Here is a 16,071-nt window from a genome sequence, read left to right as displayed (position 1 = left end):
AAGCAAATGCAACAAAGACAGATAAATAGTGGGACTTAATTAAACTAAAAAGCTTCTGCACAGCAAAAGAAATAATCAGCAGAGTTAACAGACAACCCACAGAGTGGGGGAAAATGTTCACAATCCATACATCTGACAAAGGACTAATATCCAGAATCTACAAGGTATGCAAATACATCAGCAAAAAAAAAAAAAAAAAAAACAATCCCATCAAAAAATCGGCTGAGGACATGAATAGACAATTCGCAAAAGGAGATATACAAATGACCAACAAGCATATGGAAAAATGCTCAGCATCACTAATTCTCAGGGAAATGCAAATCAAAACCACACTGCGATACCACCTTACTCCTGCAAGAATGGCCATAATCAAAAAATAATAGATGTTGTCATGGATGTGGTGAAAAGAGAACACTTTTACACCGTTGGTGGGAATGTAAACTAGTACAACTACTATGGAAAACAGTGTGGCGATTCCTTTAAAAACTAAAAGTAGATCTACCATTTGATCCAGCAATTCCACTACTAGGTATCTACCCAGAGGAAAATAAGTAATTATAAAAAAAAGATACTTGTACATGCATGTTTATAGTGGCACAATTAGCAATTGCAAATATATGGAACCAGCCCAAATGCCCATCAATCAGTGAGTGGATAAAGAAAATGTGGTATATATATATTATACATACATATATATGTATATTATACACACACACACACACACACACACACACACACACACACACACCATGGAATACTACTTAGCTATGCAAAGGAATGAAATAATAGCATTTGCAGCAACCTGGATGGAATTGGAGACTATTATTCTAAATGAAGTAACTCAGGAATGGAAAACCAAACATTGCATGTTCTCACTCACAAGTGCGAGCTAAGCTATTAGGATACAAAGGCATAAGAACGATACAATGGACTTTCAGGATTTGGAGGAAAGGATGGGTGGGGGTGAGGGATTAAGAAAGTACACATTTGGTACGGTGCACACTGCTTGGGTGATGGGTGCACTAAAGTCTCAAAAATTACCACTAAAGAATTTATCCATGGCCAGGCGCGGTGGCTCACGCCTGTAACGCCAGCACTTTGGGGGGCCAAGGTGGGCGGATCACCTGATGTCAGGATTTTGAGACCAGCCTGGCCAACATGGTAAAAGCCCATCTCTACTAATAATACAAAAATTAGCCAGGCATAGTGACACACGCCTGTAATCCCAGCTACTCTGGAGGCTGAGACAGGAGAATCGCTTGAACCCAGGAGGCGGAGGTTGCAGTGAGCTGAGATCGCACCACTACACTCCAGCCTGGGCGACAGAGTGAGACTCTGTCTCCAAAAAAACAAAACAAACAAAAAAACCTTATCCATGTAACCAAACACCACCTGTTCCCCAAAAACTTATTGAAATAAAAAATAAATTTTAAAAAAAAGTACTTCAAACCAACAAAAAAGGCCCAAGAATGACAAGAATTCAACTTCAGCAAGTACAGGAAGGAGGCAGCATGACCTCCATTAAAAGGGCCTTCACCCTAAGAAGGAAAAAAAAACAAGGGCAGAGGAAGGAAACAGTCAAAGAGAAGCAAGGCAGGAGTGAAAAGACAACTGCACGTTTAAGCCTCTAAGGCCCAAGGAAAGCATTTGCTAGAAGAGTCAAGTCTCAGTGTCTTTTTTTCCCTTGGGGAAGCAGAAGGGCATAAGAAAATCGGAGTCAAGAAAACAATGTTCTGAGCTCTGCCTGCAGTAGCGGGAAGCCATTGGAGTAAAATAATACATGTTTTAAAAATAAAGAAAGAAAATTATTTTTAAAAAGAAAACAATGCCCTGAATTTCAAAGGGGGGAAAAGCTCCTGGGAATTACAAACTTGTTAACCTGCTATTCTTTTTCAGGCAATTTAACAGATGAATTGAAAGCAGTCCTAATAGATTTAACTGATTACTAGAAACTTGCATAGATCCTCTAAGACCAAGGCATATAAAACTACATTTTTCCATTTATTTACTGTCATTATGACTATAAAACAGATACTACCATGTACACAGCTCATCTTTATTTCAGAAATTACAGCATTGCTTGTAACATATCTGTCAGACAGCCAGAACAAACCAGGGAAACAGAAACCATTTAAACCTGTGGAAATCTAAAGCAGATAACAGTAATTCTTTTAATGAGGGAGACTGATAAGCCAAACAGAGAACAGGGAAGCAATTCAGAAATTAGCAATAGCAGAAAACTGCTCCTTCCACTAGGCTATAGGGAAAAGTGGGAAGTCAGGGTTAACGGAGCCCAGGCATTAAAGTCACTTGACAGACACTGGAACCCAATGGGCCTGTCCATTGGTATCTGGAGCCAGGGAAGAGATGCATCTTCTGCTGGGGAGGCCACAAAAGTATAGAGCATGGGGGAGAAATACCTTCCCTTCTCCCTCCCATCCACCCTCTAGTGTTCCTGTCCTGCTTCCTATTGGCTGTCATGTGCCTAGGCTATACAGGCCACAGGAATCTGTCTTCCTGCAACACAGAGCAGAGAAGAAAAAGTGAGAGATGGATCTGAAGGCAAACAGACCCAGGACGCACAAAGCACACACCTTGTGTATAAGGTGGTAAAAGGTGGGATAATAATATAGCTGACTAGATCTATAACAGACTGAACAGCTAGTAGTTGTTGAGTCAGGGACAACGAAGGCTGGTTGTGGTCTTGAGTCAACTTGGAGACAATCTCCAAGTGCTAAGGGGTCTGTTATTCAGGTTGTAAGGATATAGCCAACTTAACTGAGCAGCAGATCATATATTTAGCAAAACTGATCTTATGACCTTAGGTTACATTAAAACCCTAGATATCTGTGCTGCTCAGATAATACCTAGAATATAGATTGTGTTACAGTATCCTTTTAACAGAACTTGGCAAAACTAAACTATACCCAAAGACTACTATCTGGAAATGGGTCTGAAGACTGTGTCTTGTGAGATACAGTTAAAGGAGGTAAGCATGTTTTACTTAGGGTTGAAAAGACTAGATGGAGTCTTCCCAGTTATCTTCAAATACCAGAAGGGTTACCGGCAATAATTGCTAACACTAATTGAGTTATGTTCTAGACATCTAATTTATTTATTTAACACCCTTGTTAAGGATAAGTATTGCTGTATCCATTTCATAAACAAGAAAACTGAGGGTTTAAGAGGTCGTATAACTAGCCCTTGGCTAAAGCCTAGTCAAACTGCTTAGATTCTGAACTCCTGTTTTTAACTATGGTGCTTTCCATATGTTGTGTTACTAAACTAGACAAATACTAATGGGTAGAAGCTACAAAGAGGCACAATTTTGCTTGGCATGAAGAAAATCTTTCCAATGGAAGTTTAACTTGCTTATTGTATAATCATGGCAAAGACTGCTTCTAGAGGAAGTAGGAGTTTCCATTCATAGATGTTTTCAAGCAAAAGTTAATTATTTAGCAGGTTACTAATATCAGAAGATAAATATTACTAAAGATAACAAGGGACACTTCATAATGATAAAAAAGTGGGTTCTAAACACATAACAATCCTAAATGTGTGTCCATTTAACAGGATAGCTTCAAATATTAAACAACAATTGGCAGACTTAGGAGAACTAGTCAAATCCACATTTACATTTGAGATTTCAACTCATCTCTATTATAACTGATAGAACAATTAAGAAAATAGAAAATCTGAACAACGCAATTAGCCATCTTGACCTAATTGGCATATGGTATATAGAACGTACACCCAGCAACTGAAGAATACACATTGTTTTCAAGTGTATGTGGAACATTCATCAAAGCAATTATCTAGGAGAATTGCTGTAGAAGGTGTTTTTCATTGAGCAATAAGTCAGATGACTTGAATTTTTGGAGTACTTCCACCTCTTAAATTATAAAATTTACTCATCTTTTCCTAAGAATATCACTCTCAGTCCAGCTTCTCCATTGGGAAGCGATTCCTTTTCCGACATCTCCCAAATAAGAAAGAGGCTATGGAGACATTTCTGATACTGCAAAAATGTAGGATGTGGGCTCCTGTCCCTTCCCCAAACCTTGCTGATTCTTGTAGCCGAAGAGCTCTCTCTATGTCTCCCTATCTGCTCCCTCATGTATCCCAAGTCAAAGCCTCAGGCAAGCTCCCGATTCCTGGCATCCCTACTTCTGAAATCACTTCTCAACCAGGACACCAAGATCAGCTTCTTAGTCCAAGCCACCTGCAATAGTGGACCAGACCCTCACCTATAGTACTCTGCTCCTGTTCTTGTTCTACTTCATTCCCCAAAAGACTTGAGAGCTTACAGAAATAATCTACAGTATGATCATATAAAATGATTACAAAAGACATTGAACCAAGGGAAAATAAGTGTAGATAAACAACATAAAATGACAGATAAAGTGAGTACTCGAAATGCACACTTCAGGTACTGTTTGATTGTGAAAGATAGGCCAAAGTTTTGGCTTCAAGGAGACTGGTGAGTCTAACAGGTCAAGTCCTTCAGTAGACTGCTTCAGTGCCTGAATCGCCTCATCTTCTACTAGTGCTGGGTGCTCCTAAGAACCCCAGAGCATATTCCTCTACCTGCTTATCTTGCTCCATCCCTGGACATCTGCAATTACACAGAAACACATCCTCTTATGGTGATTCCAATGCAGAATGCATTACAAAATAGGAATACGAATTTTACCTACCTCATAGGGTCTGCGTATCATTTAAATGACATAATGTATTATATGTATTATGTATATTTATACATTAAGGGGAAAGATGTCAGAGCTTTTTGGGACATACCAGCAGGCCCAGCTGGGTGTGCTGACCACATGGAGACAAGAACTTCAAGGGAGAGCCCAAGTGCATGCAGGTTCTGGTGGATGTTTCACTGTGCAGTGACCCTGCTCTCTAGTGAACCCAGATCTAGTGGGTGTTGTTTGCTACAACGAATCAAATTGTCAACTCTTAACATTGAGACCCACAACACAGGAGGGGAACAGAGAGGCAAAAATTGTGAAGAAGGGCATGAACATTCCTTCTCTTCCGCAGGATGTAAAAGGACGTGCCACAAAGCTCAACACATAGAAAACAATAAGTAAATCATACACATCAGATGGTTTTCACATGGTTGTTACCACTATTTTTAATGTGAAATTGCTTTTCACAAAGTTTGTACCTATTTATACTTCCAACAATTTAGGAGAAAAAAGTTGTATCACACCTCTGCCTTTACTTCAAGACTATCCTTACTTCAAAAATTGTATTGAAACTTAATTTATTAAAGGAATATTTCCTACCTAATGAAAGCCAGTGCTCATTCCCTCTTCCTCTCAGCGAAAATCAACAGGTGACTTTCCACACTGCCTGGTAACTGCATATGGTATTGATATTTGTTTATTTTTAGCTATTATCTAAGACCACTGGAAGGTTTGTTCTTGTGGCTTCTAGTCTCTCAGAATATCATGTTTATTTTATTTATTTTTAAAGCCTTTATAAAGTTATAAAGTTTTATTTTAACTTTAAAATTTATTTTTAACTGGCAATAATGTATATTTGTGGGGTACAATGTGATGTTTTGATCTATGTATAGATTATAGAAAGAGTCTGTCAAGCCAGGCAAGGTGGCTCATGCCTACAATCCCAGCACTTTGGGAGGCCGAGGCAGGTGGATCACCTGAGGTCAGGAGTTCGAGACTAGCCTGACCAACATGGTGAAACCCCATCTCTACTAAAAATAGAAAAAATTAGCCAGGCATGGTGGCAGGTGCCTGTAATCCCAGCTACTCAGGAGGCTGAGGCAGGAGAATCACTTGAACCTGGGGGGTGGAGGTTGCAGTGAGCCAAGACCACGCTGTTGCACTCCAGCCTGGGTGACAACAGCGAAACTGTCTCAAAAAAAAAAAAAATAAAAAAATAAAATAAATCAAACTAGTTAAATATCACATCACCAAGTTTTTTTTTTTGTGGTGAGAATGTAAAAAATTCATGCTTTTAGCAAATTGGAATACAGAATACATTATTATTAACTGTGGTCATCACACAGGGCAATAGATCACTATAACATTTCCTCCACTCTGAGACTGAGCAACATCTGCTCCATCCCCAGCCTCTGATAGCCACCTTTCTACTCTGTTTCTATGGGATCTACTTTTATAGATTTCACAAATAAACGAGATCATACATATCTGTCTTTCTGTGCCTGGCTTATTCAACTTAGCATAATACCCTTCAGTTCCATCCATGTTATCATGAATGACAGATTTTACTTATTTCTAAGGGCTGTATAGTATTCCATTGTGTATATATACCACATTTTCTTTATTCATTCTCTGTTGATGGACATTTAGGTTTGTTCCACATCTTGGTTATTGTGAATCATGCTGAAATGAACATAGGAATACAGATATCTCTTCAACAGACTAATTTCAATTCCTTTGGATATATACCCAGAAATAGGACTGCTGGATCATGTAGTAATTCTATTTTTAGTTTTTTGAGGAACCTCTATACTATTTTCCAAAATGACTATACTTAGATCTCAGCTTTCTTGAGAGCAAGCAGCCATATCTGATTAATTCACTCTGCATATACTGCAAAGAAGCATGTGTGTGCATGAACTGTGTGTATTTGTGTATATGTATGTGTATGTGTTAGGGAGAAGTGCAGAATAAATATACCCAACTCTTGACTATTTATAGACATTATCTAGGTCTTTATTTTTTTCTCTTCTTAATCTCAAAGAAAACTGAGGAAAGGAGGAAGTAAAAAGTAAATTTTTGACTGAAGATGTCTGGAAAAAGTACCAAATAAAGTGAGATAGTGGGTAATCTAGTGATTTTTATTTTTCCATCCTCTTTCTGGCCCCCAATTGTGAAATAATTTACAGCACTATAAGAAAGAAGCCACAAATTGTGGTAGCTTAGACCACTGTTGAGATCTGGAATCAGAATTCCAATGTTCAAATATTGGTCCTACCAGTTATAAGCTCTATGACTATGAGCAAAATACTCAACTTCTCTATCTTCAGTTACCCTGTACAAAAATTGGGAATATCAACGATGCCATCTTTATTGCATTGTAAGAACTAAATAATTCAACATGTGGAAAATAGCATGATATCAGGGATATAGAGTGTGTTTACAAATGATAACCATTATTAATATTGATAGTGATAATTTTATTCATTTCACATGGCATTAAGTACCAAGCTCTATAGGAATCAGAAAATAAAAGCTTACTTCTTTTTCTTCTCTATTGTCCAGCTTCCTACAGGAAAATAAACACTCACATCCTAAAGGTTCCAGAAACAGATGAGGTAGAGCTCACATGCCAGGCTACAGGTTATCCTCTGGCAGAAGTATCCTGGCCAAACATCAGCGTTCCTGCCAACACCAGCCACTCCAGGACCCCTGAAGGCCTCTACCAGGTCACCAGTGTTCTGCGCCTCAAGCCACACCCTGGCAGAAACTTCAGCTGTGTGTTCTGGAATGCTCAAGTGAGGGAACTTACTTTGGCCAGCATTGACCTTCAAAGTAAGAGCTGCCCCCACTTCCTAGGTCTATCAGTCAGGGTTCAGGCAAGAAACAGATGGCACACTTCAGTGACTGGAGGAGAGTGTAATAAAGGGACTATTTATGAAGGTGTGATCAGCATTTGTAGAAACTATAAAGGATAGTGCAGAACACTGGGGCTTCAATATTGGGAGAGTAATTACCGCTGTTGGAGAAGTTACTGGAATCAGAAGGCAACTGTAGGGAAAGCCCCATTTCACAGAAGCTGTAGCTACAGAATAGGGAAGCTGCCACCTGCAGCAACTCCAAAGGGTGGAAGCTGGATGAATGAATACCCCAACCTCATTCTCCTCCCACCCTCCAATCTCTTGCTAGTGCCTTCCATTGGCTGAACCCTGCTAGAAGTCAGAGAATACAAGGGTCCACTGTTGTATTCCATAAAAGTCAACTTCTCAGGGCTCAGAGCAGTGTTGAAGTGTACAGAACAGATCTGGAGAGGAAACAGAAAATATCTAGTACAATAGCTAATCACTGTGACTCATGCACAGTGTCATGAGCCAGCAGAATGAATATTTCTTTGCTGTATTTGCTGCCAGTCAGCTGGTTATGGGGTTTTTCCAAGAAATTTGGTCTCTTACAAAATCCTTCAGAGCCTTGACTGGCTATGCTGGATATTTTTGGAAGGGATCCCATACTTTTGATCTTCATACACCAGCAGAATTTCAAACAATCTTGGGAGAATAACAACTTTTATCTGCCAAGTAAGGACAACAAACACCTAGTATCACAATCATTTCGCAAGAGACAGGAAATCCCATCACCAAGTTCATATGTTTCCTAATGCTCCTATATCAAATTACCACAAACTTCACAGTTTAAGACAACACAGATTTACTATCTGATACTTATGGAGGCCAGAAAGCCAGACTTGAGTTTCACTGGGCTCAAATCAAGGTGTCAGCAGGATTGCAGAGGCCCTAAGGGAAGACTCCACTTTCCTGTCTTTTCCAGCTGCTAGAGGACACCTGCATTCATTGCCTTATGGCCCCTCCATCTTCAGAGGCAGCAACCCCATCATTTAGCCCTCTGCTTCTGTCACCACATCTCTCTCACTCTCTCTCTCTTTTTTTTTTTTTTTTTTTTTTGAGATGGAGTCTTATTCTGCCGCCCAGGCTGGAATGCAGTGCCACTATCCTGGCTCACTCCAACCTCCGCCTCCCGGGTTCAAGCAATTCTCCTGTCCCAGCCTCCTGAGAAGCTGGGATTACAGGCACATGCCACCATGACTGGCTAATTTTTGTATTTTCAGTAGAGATGGGGTATCTCCATGTTGGCCAGGCTGGTCTCAAACTCCTGATCTCAGGTGATTTGCCTGCCTTGGCCTCCCAAAGTTCTGGGGTTACAGGCGTGAGCCACTGTGATCAGTCACATCTCTTTCTCTAACTAGCTTGCTTCTCTTTGCCACCTCTTAAGGACCCTTGTGATTGCATTAGGTATTGCATCCCCCCGGTTATTCAGGGTGATCTTCTCATCTCAAGGTCCATCTTCAAAATTCCTTTTGCCATGTAAGGTGGTGACATATTCACATGTTCCAGGGATTAGAATATGGACATCTTTGGAGAGAGCCATCATTTTATCTACCCTACTGAGAAGAGATATACTGTCAGAATAAAGGACAGTCCCTAGTACTGATTCAATTTGGCTTTATAGAAAATTCACTATAATGTCATTGTATTTCACATTTTGCCCATTGTCTTAGCTGGGTAAGACAGAGCCTATGATAAGGACTTGTGTGGCATGCAGGTATTTAATTGGTAACCCAAGAGGGCAGAAACAAGAGATTTAGGAGTTTAAGAGAGAATAATATAAGAGTATATTATCAAAATTGTTTGTGTGGGCAACAGAAACTCAAATATTCAAGGACCAGCATGTAGATAGCCTCCTAAGATGTCTACTCAAAGAATTTCAGGTGGAAGGACTTGTTCATCTGCTTCACGTCCATTGGTTGACAGGAATATGAACTCCATTCTGCTGCTGGGCTTAAGACATGCATGTGGGCTGAGTGAGCTTTCCCCAGCATCCGTAGCATCAGAAAAGTCTCAGAGCAGAAAGAAAAGTATCCAATTTGAGGTGAGTTACTGACCTTGAAGTGAGTGTAAGCCCACCCAGAATTCTATTCCAGCTGGCTGAAGTGAAAGGTGGGGCTGAGAGGAAATAAGGCAGGACTTCAGAGTCCCCACTTGTACTGTTCAAATCCACTCAAGCCCTACATTAAGTTGGCTCTGTCACTGAGCCTTCCAGCTGGGAGGGAGCCACAATCTCTATGAAAGATTTAATGTACACCAGTTTGTGGAACAAGCTGCAGTTCCTGCCGCTGCTGTTGATCCCAAGCCACAGGTGATATTTGTTGTCTCACTCATCCACCATACATTCCACATTTCCCTCACCCAACACCTCAGATGGAATGGTTTCTTTGCCTGATAGGGTGACCCAGACTTACGACCCTAAGAGATCTAAGCTTTTGATCATCATGTCCTTAACAGACTGGGGTTGTTGCAAATATCTTTTCATTATCACTGGATATGGAAGTAAAAAGAACCAGTGAATCAGTGGACCCCTGAGTTCTAAACATACTCTTCCTTGTCTCCATTATATAGCGGTGTTCAAGATTTTCATGATAATCAAGATTGATTACTTTACCAGTATGGTAATTTTTTCTTTGCCCACTGGTCTGCCAATATTAAGAGCTCAAGGTGGCCAGGCCAGTAGCACAGCTTTAGATGCAGTAGGACAAACACAGTATCCCCTGCTAGAATTCCCTATAGGAAGCCAGACAGACCTTTGATCCAGCAGAGCCTAAATGTGCGGGGTTGAGCGAACTTCTATAAGTGAGTCATTGGAAGTAATGGTGAGAGGGGCCAACCTACAGCATTGGGATAGCCCTGGTACAGACACAGAACATGCTTGAGGAGGTTGTCGGGAGGAAGTGAATTAGACCTTGCACAGAACTACCACCATCAAGTACAGCTGGCGTGAGACAGACATGGTATGAGTTGAGGCATCAGATATATGATTCTTTATCCCAAATTAAAATTAATTTTTTTCATGGAGTGACACTGATCCACAGACCAGACTCTAAGAACTTTGCAGTGACTGAATACCCATCTCATCATTACTTTCCTGGTATTTTCTTCTGGAAAAAAATTATTCCCTGATACAGTTTTCAGAGGCAGCTAGATGTACTGTCATCTCTCCCCTCTTTCCACTTCCCTACCTATCTGCAGTTTACTACCCAATGCCAACACTAAAATTAGCCCAGCTTCTTTACAACTAAATTATTAGTTTAGAAAGAAAGATAGGAGTCATGCTAAGGACCTTAACTGAAATCAAAACATTAGAGGCTGGGCACAGTGGTTCATTCTGTAATCCCAGTACTTTGGGAGGCCAAGGCAGGAGGATCACTTGAGCCCAGTAGATTGAGGTTACAGTGAGCTACAATTGTGCCACTGTACTCCACTCCAGCCTGGGCAACAGAGTGAGACTCTGTCTCCAAAAAAGAAAAGGAAAGGGAAGAGGAGAGGAGGGGAGGTAGGGAGGGGAAAGAAAGAAACTAGAAATCCATCAATTTTAGGACCAACTTCAGGTAAAAAAATGAATTAGGCAAGTTGGTCTTTCAACATTCTCTACCTCTCTTTATATCATGGTTAAGACCATAGACTTCTCACCTCATGAAAGATGAACTCTAACTAATTCATACTAAAGCTAAAGCCTCTAAGGAGGATTAAATATGAGCAATCCCAGGATAACTTTTTTTCCCTGGAATTGTTTACTCAACTGTCCTTTGTTATGTGGAATTTTCTGCCTGGTTAAGTGTAGGCCAGTACTTTGGATGAATTGTAGTTTTCTAGAAAGATGATTTTTATATAAGAACCTCTCCAGGGAAATAGGGGCCTGTATAAGATGAATTTAGAAATAACTAGAGTCCACCCTTTACATCACTGATTATGTCAGTGTTTTATTCTGCATGGTAGAGAAGTGAAAGGGCAGACTGACCATTGCTCTGGAAGCCTTTATGCTGTGAGAAGTTAACAGCAGAGTAAAATGGCCACCCCGCTCTCTCCATGGGAGCCAACATGGCTGACTAAATAGTCAACAACCACAGGAGAGACCTGTGGGGTCTTCATCAGAGCTCAGGATCTCCTAGGGTATCACTCATAAATGCAGCCATCAGGGAGATGGAGAAATCTTTGTGTAGTTAGAAATTCTCAACCTGGTTTTACTCATCCTTCCCAGGTTTGTATTTGTCCTACTGTTCACTGACATGGATCCTCTGCTTCATTAACCATCCCTTCCTCACCACATGCTCTCTGAACGTGGTTGTACCTTTTCTACCTCCATGCCTTCTTTGCTCAGGTTTGTCCACATAAATATCATTATTTTTCTCTCTACTAGCTCCAAGCCCCCCCTCTCTCTGGGGCAGCTCAGTCACTCCAGGGCACAAGGGAGTCTTTCCCTCATCCCACATTTTGAGACCTATTACCTGGACCATTTGTTTGCCTTATAACTATGCTTGCCTTTTTAATTGCTATTTTATTTTCCATGTATTTTCATTGTTCACACAAGTCTTCTTTATTCTACACTAAGGCAGAAGCAGAGTGATGTGTTCATAATAAGTGCTCAACAAATGTTGGGTTGATGGGTTGGAGACTTCATCTTACATAATACCAGTCCCATCATCCCAGCTACCAGATTGTGTGGACAGCCAGGTCAAAGCAGCCAAATGATATTCTAGCTTGTGGCACAAATACTAGCAACAAAATAACCAAAGTCACACATCTGCCTCATTATATCATTGCTAAGAGTATGCAATTATTGGCCAGGCACAGTGGCTCATGCCTATAATCCTAGCACTTTGGGAGGCTGAGATGGGTGGATTGCTTAAGGCCAGGAGTTCAAAACCAGCCTGGCCAACATGGTGAAACCCCATCTCTAATAAAAATACAAAAAATTAGCTGGGCATGGTGGCAGGTGCCTGTAATCCCAGCTACTCATGAGGCTGAAGCAGGAGAATCACTTGAACCAGGAGGCAGAGGTTGCAGTGAGCCAAGATCATGCCACTGCACTCCAGCCTGGGCAACAAGAGTGAAACTCCGTCTCAAATAAATAGAAAATAAATGAATAAATAAATAAATAAAATGTCAAAAGAGTATGCAAGAATTTTAAAACAACTTAGAGGAATATGTATTAGGATACAGGCTAAGCTACCATAATGAAGAGACCTCAAAATATAGTGAGAAGAAAGACAGAAGTTTATTTCTTTCCAGGTAACACTCAGGTGGTTCAGAGCAGCTAAGTAGCTATGTTCCATAGAGTCATTCACTGATCCAGGTTCTTTTCATCCTGTTGCTCTGCCATTCTCCAGGATGTTGTCCCTATAAAATTGCCAAAGCTCAGTCAGTGCCAAACCCATGTTTCAACCTTCAGAAAGTAAATGAGTGGTGGAAGACGCTTTCAATGTTTTAAGGTGAAGACCTAGAAAACTCACTCTCTTAGCCTGAACTTAGATGACACAGCTGGTCCCACTTAACTACAGGGTAGGCTTGAGAAGCCGTATGTCCAGCTAATTCCTTAATACGAGAGTTGAAAGAAAGAATGGATTAACCAGCAGTATACCACAAGGTAACAAATGACTAGGAGGATTAGGCTAGGTGGACTAAAAGACAGTCAATTCAGTGCAACAATTCCATATTGACACTTTTCATGTAGCTGTTGCTTGGCTCTAGAGAGGACTCAGAGGTAGTTTTAGATAAGGCCTTTGTCCTCCAAATACAGTCTAAGTAGACTGATGTCCTACTGGATGTTCAACTTTGGAGTCTTCAGGGATGAGTAGAGCTTCTGTACGTGGAAGAGACTGTGAGGGAACCTGCACAGGACAAGGGTTTGCATAAAGACACTGAGGTAGGGATCTCTCCTGTTGTGGGGACAGTGAGAAGCCCAGTTCTCCTTGACTCACATCCAGCAAGTGCTTACTAAGCACTTCCTAGAAATTAAGAAGCAGATTGTAATCAATATGGGTTATCCAATATTTGGATGAGCAAGGCTCCTTATTTTTCCTTCCTTAATGTTAATCACACTCTTGGATGGAGACAAATATCTGTGGGGGCTGAGCTTTGGGTCAGATAGATCTGGGTTTGCAATCCTGGCACTGCCATTTACTTAGCAGTGATGATCTCAGATAGATTATTTAGCATCTCTGAGACTTACTTCCTCAACTCTAGAATGAGGGGCTCAGACTAAATGATGTCTAATCCCTTCTCCAGTAAAACAATCCATGGTTCTCAGATAGCACTGTGCTGGAGGTGGTGGGGTTTGAGGGCTGGGAAGTTGGGAGGACTAAGCCTTTCCTCCTGAGCAGTTTTGTCCAGTTTTTCCTGTACCAGTCTGTCATGTTTATTCCATGTGAATGACTCCATGAGGCAAAATTCAAGCTTTTGAAAAGGGCACAAATTAACTTGGGCACCCTTTCATCTCCCTGTAGGTAAACACTCCTCCAGCCCTGCCTTTTGTCAGTCTGGAGCCCTTGTTCTAATCTGCACACACCAGAGGACTTTATAAGGCTTTCCCCAGCCTCCAGAATTATTCTTCTGATCCACCCCTGTACTAAACTCATTCTTTCCTCAGTGCCAAGGCCTTGAAAAACTGAAACAAGGCAAAGGGTCAACTGTAGTAATTCACACTAAGGCATGAGTGACTGGGTTTAATATATTAACACTACCTAGGATATTCTATTTTTTTCAAAAGGATCCTGTTAATCCTTGAAATTTAACAACTAATGGTATATATTCTAAGCACTGTGAGTACTTGTCAGTGGGGGAAAGACATTTTGGGGCTGAGAAATTTTGCCACTGGGAAGAAAGAGAGGATGAGGAGGAGAAGGGTGATAGGGAGAAAAAAGAGAAAAAAGAAAGAAAGATGCTTGGATGATAGATAGATAGATAGATAGATAGATAGATAGATAGATAGATAGATAGATAGATACATAGATAAGACAGACAGACAGACAGACAGATGGATGGATGGATGGCAAAAAATAATATGAGAGAGTGGTAAAAAGCACAGAATCTGGAACCAGGCTGTATCTTAGCTGGGTCACTTACTGTGTAACTTAGGGAAAGCTTCCTAGTCTCTTTGTGCCTCACTTTCTTCACCAGTGAAATGGGGATCATAGCAGAGCCAACCTCACAGAGTGGTTGTGAGGAGTGGATAAGCTGATAGGTGCAGAGCACTTAGAACAGGGCCTGGTGTGGAGTAAATGCTCCACAGAGCTAGCCATGTTGGCTGTCACCCACTCATGTGGTCAGCCTGTTGGTCTACCTCTGAGCTGCCATGTAACAGGATTCTGGTGCTTTTCCTTCACCCAGGTCAGATAGAACCCAGGACCCATCCAACTTGGCTGCTTCACATTTTCATCCCCTCCTGCATCATCGCTTTCATTTTCATAGCCACAGTGATAGCCCTAAGAAAACAACTCTGTCAAAAGCTGTATTCTTCAAAAGGTAAGTGAGTTTTATTCATGGTAACCAAATGGACTGGGTGTCTGCAGCATGAGCCACTGCTTTGCACTGCGGGCCTACAGCTTCCTGGTTTCATGCTAAACTCACCCAGAGCTTACGAACCACTTTGAGTTTGTCTTGTTGATTATTTTTCCCCAGAAGAAAATGGCTCTCGTCGTCAGTGAGCTGAACTTCTTACATTGAGTTTTTTAAAGGGAATGTTTTGTTCTTATGTCTGAAAGAGTTTGTCTTATTCTTTGAGGCAAGAGCTTTCATCAGCCTCATGAGAGTGATGTTATTTGGCAATGCAGATAGCTACGTGCTCAGATTTTGCTGGTGGGAGGTTGCCAGGATCCTTTCTGAATATTCCTTCCATTTTCACCCCTCTTTTCCCCAGTCTGGACATGAGCTGGGATAAACCCACCCCCTGTCTCCCAGGAATCTCAACCCCATAGTTAGGTAAGGAAAGGAGAAAGGTTTTTGAGGCCATTTGGGGATAAGGAAACAGCTGGTTGGTGGTGCCTTAATGTCTTTCAGCAGCTCCCTTTGAGTTTCTCCTTAGCCTGTTGTATTCTCACCAACACACTCCTGTTCTGTCGTACCAGCTGGGACAGAGCATGCTGAAGCCTTTGAGCTCTGATTTCATTGCTTCATTGTTCATGTGTCTGTCCTTGGTTTCCTGGGAGGAGCCTGCCCACAAAACCCCCAGGATGTATGCAGGCCTAGCTGGTGCTTTCCTAAACGGCTCCCTTGTCTGCACTCAATAGACTTCTCCAAAGATCTATACGTGGCCTCATCTATAGAAAAGGAAATGACATGTGGAAATAATTCAGTACGAGTTTGGAGCAGCACTATCTGAGGACTAGGGGAATTTTAAGTGGTTGTTATCTTACATTTATATTCATAACTTCTATTTTCTCATCTGCCATAAAATATTGTCATGTTCTATTTGTCCGTTGCCCTATGTGTGTATTCATTCACTTGGGTGCTGACCACAATACTTCTAACTG

At 41.2% G+C, this 16,071-nt stretch overlaps 1 protein-coding gene and 1 long non-coding RNA gene across 3 annotated transcripts in view; one reads left to right on the top strand and one right to left on the bottom strand.

Annotated features, from left to right (window-relative positions):
• Nucleotides 1-16,071, bottom strand: part of LOC126937884 (uncharacterized) — a 101,082-nt gene that overhangs the window by 19,006 nt on the left and 66,005 nt on the right. The window lies entirely within an intron of this gene.
• The window catches only part of PDCD1LG2 (programmed cell death 1 ligand 2), a 59,963-nt gene that overhangs the window by 30,793 nt on the left and 13,099 nt on the right, over nucleotides 1-16,071 (top strand). For both annotated transcript variants that reach the window (XM_050761705.1, XM_050761703.1), the window contains 2 exons: nucleotides 7,260-7,529; nucleotides 14,930-15,064. In XM_050761705.1, the coding sequence (XP_050617662.1) occupies nucleotides 7,260-7,529; nucleotides 14,930-15,064 (405 nt within the window). The remainder of the gene's footprint in view (nucleotides 1-7,259; nucleotides 7,530-14,929; nucleotides 15,065-16,071) is intronic.

The sequence above is a fragment of the Macaca thibetana genome, chromosome 15 (genome assembly GCF_024542745.1).
Source record: "Macaca thibetana thibetana isolate TM-01 chromosome 15, ASM2454274v1, whole genome shotgun sequence".
NCBI classification, from domain to species: Eukaryota; Metazoa; Chordata; class Mammalia; order Primates; family Cercopithecidae; genus Macaca; species Macaca thibetana.
Note: the sequence above shows the minus strand (reverse complement) of the source record. Positions and strands in the feature narration are given on the sequence as shown.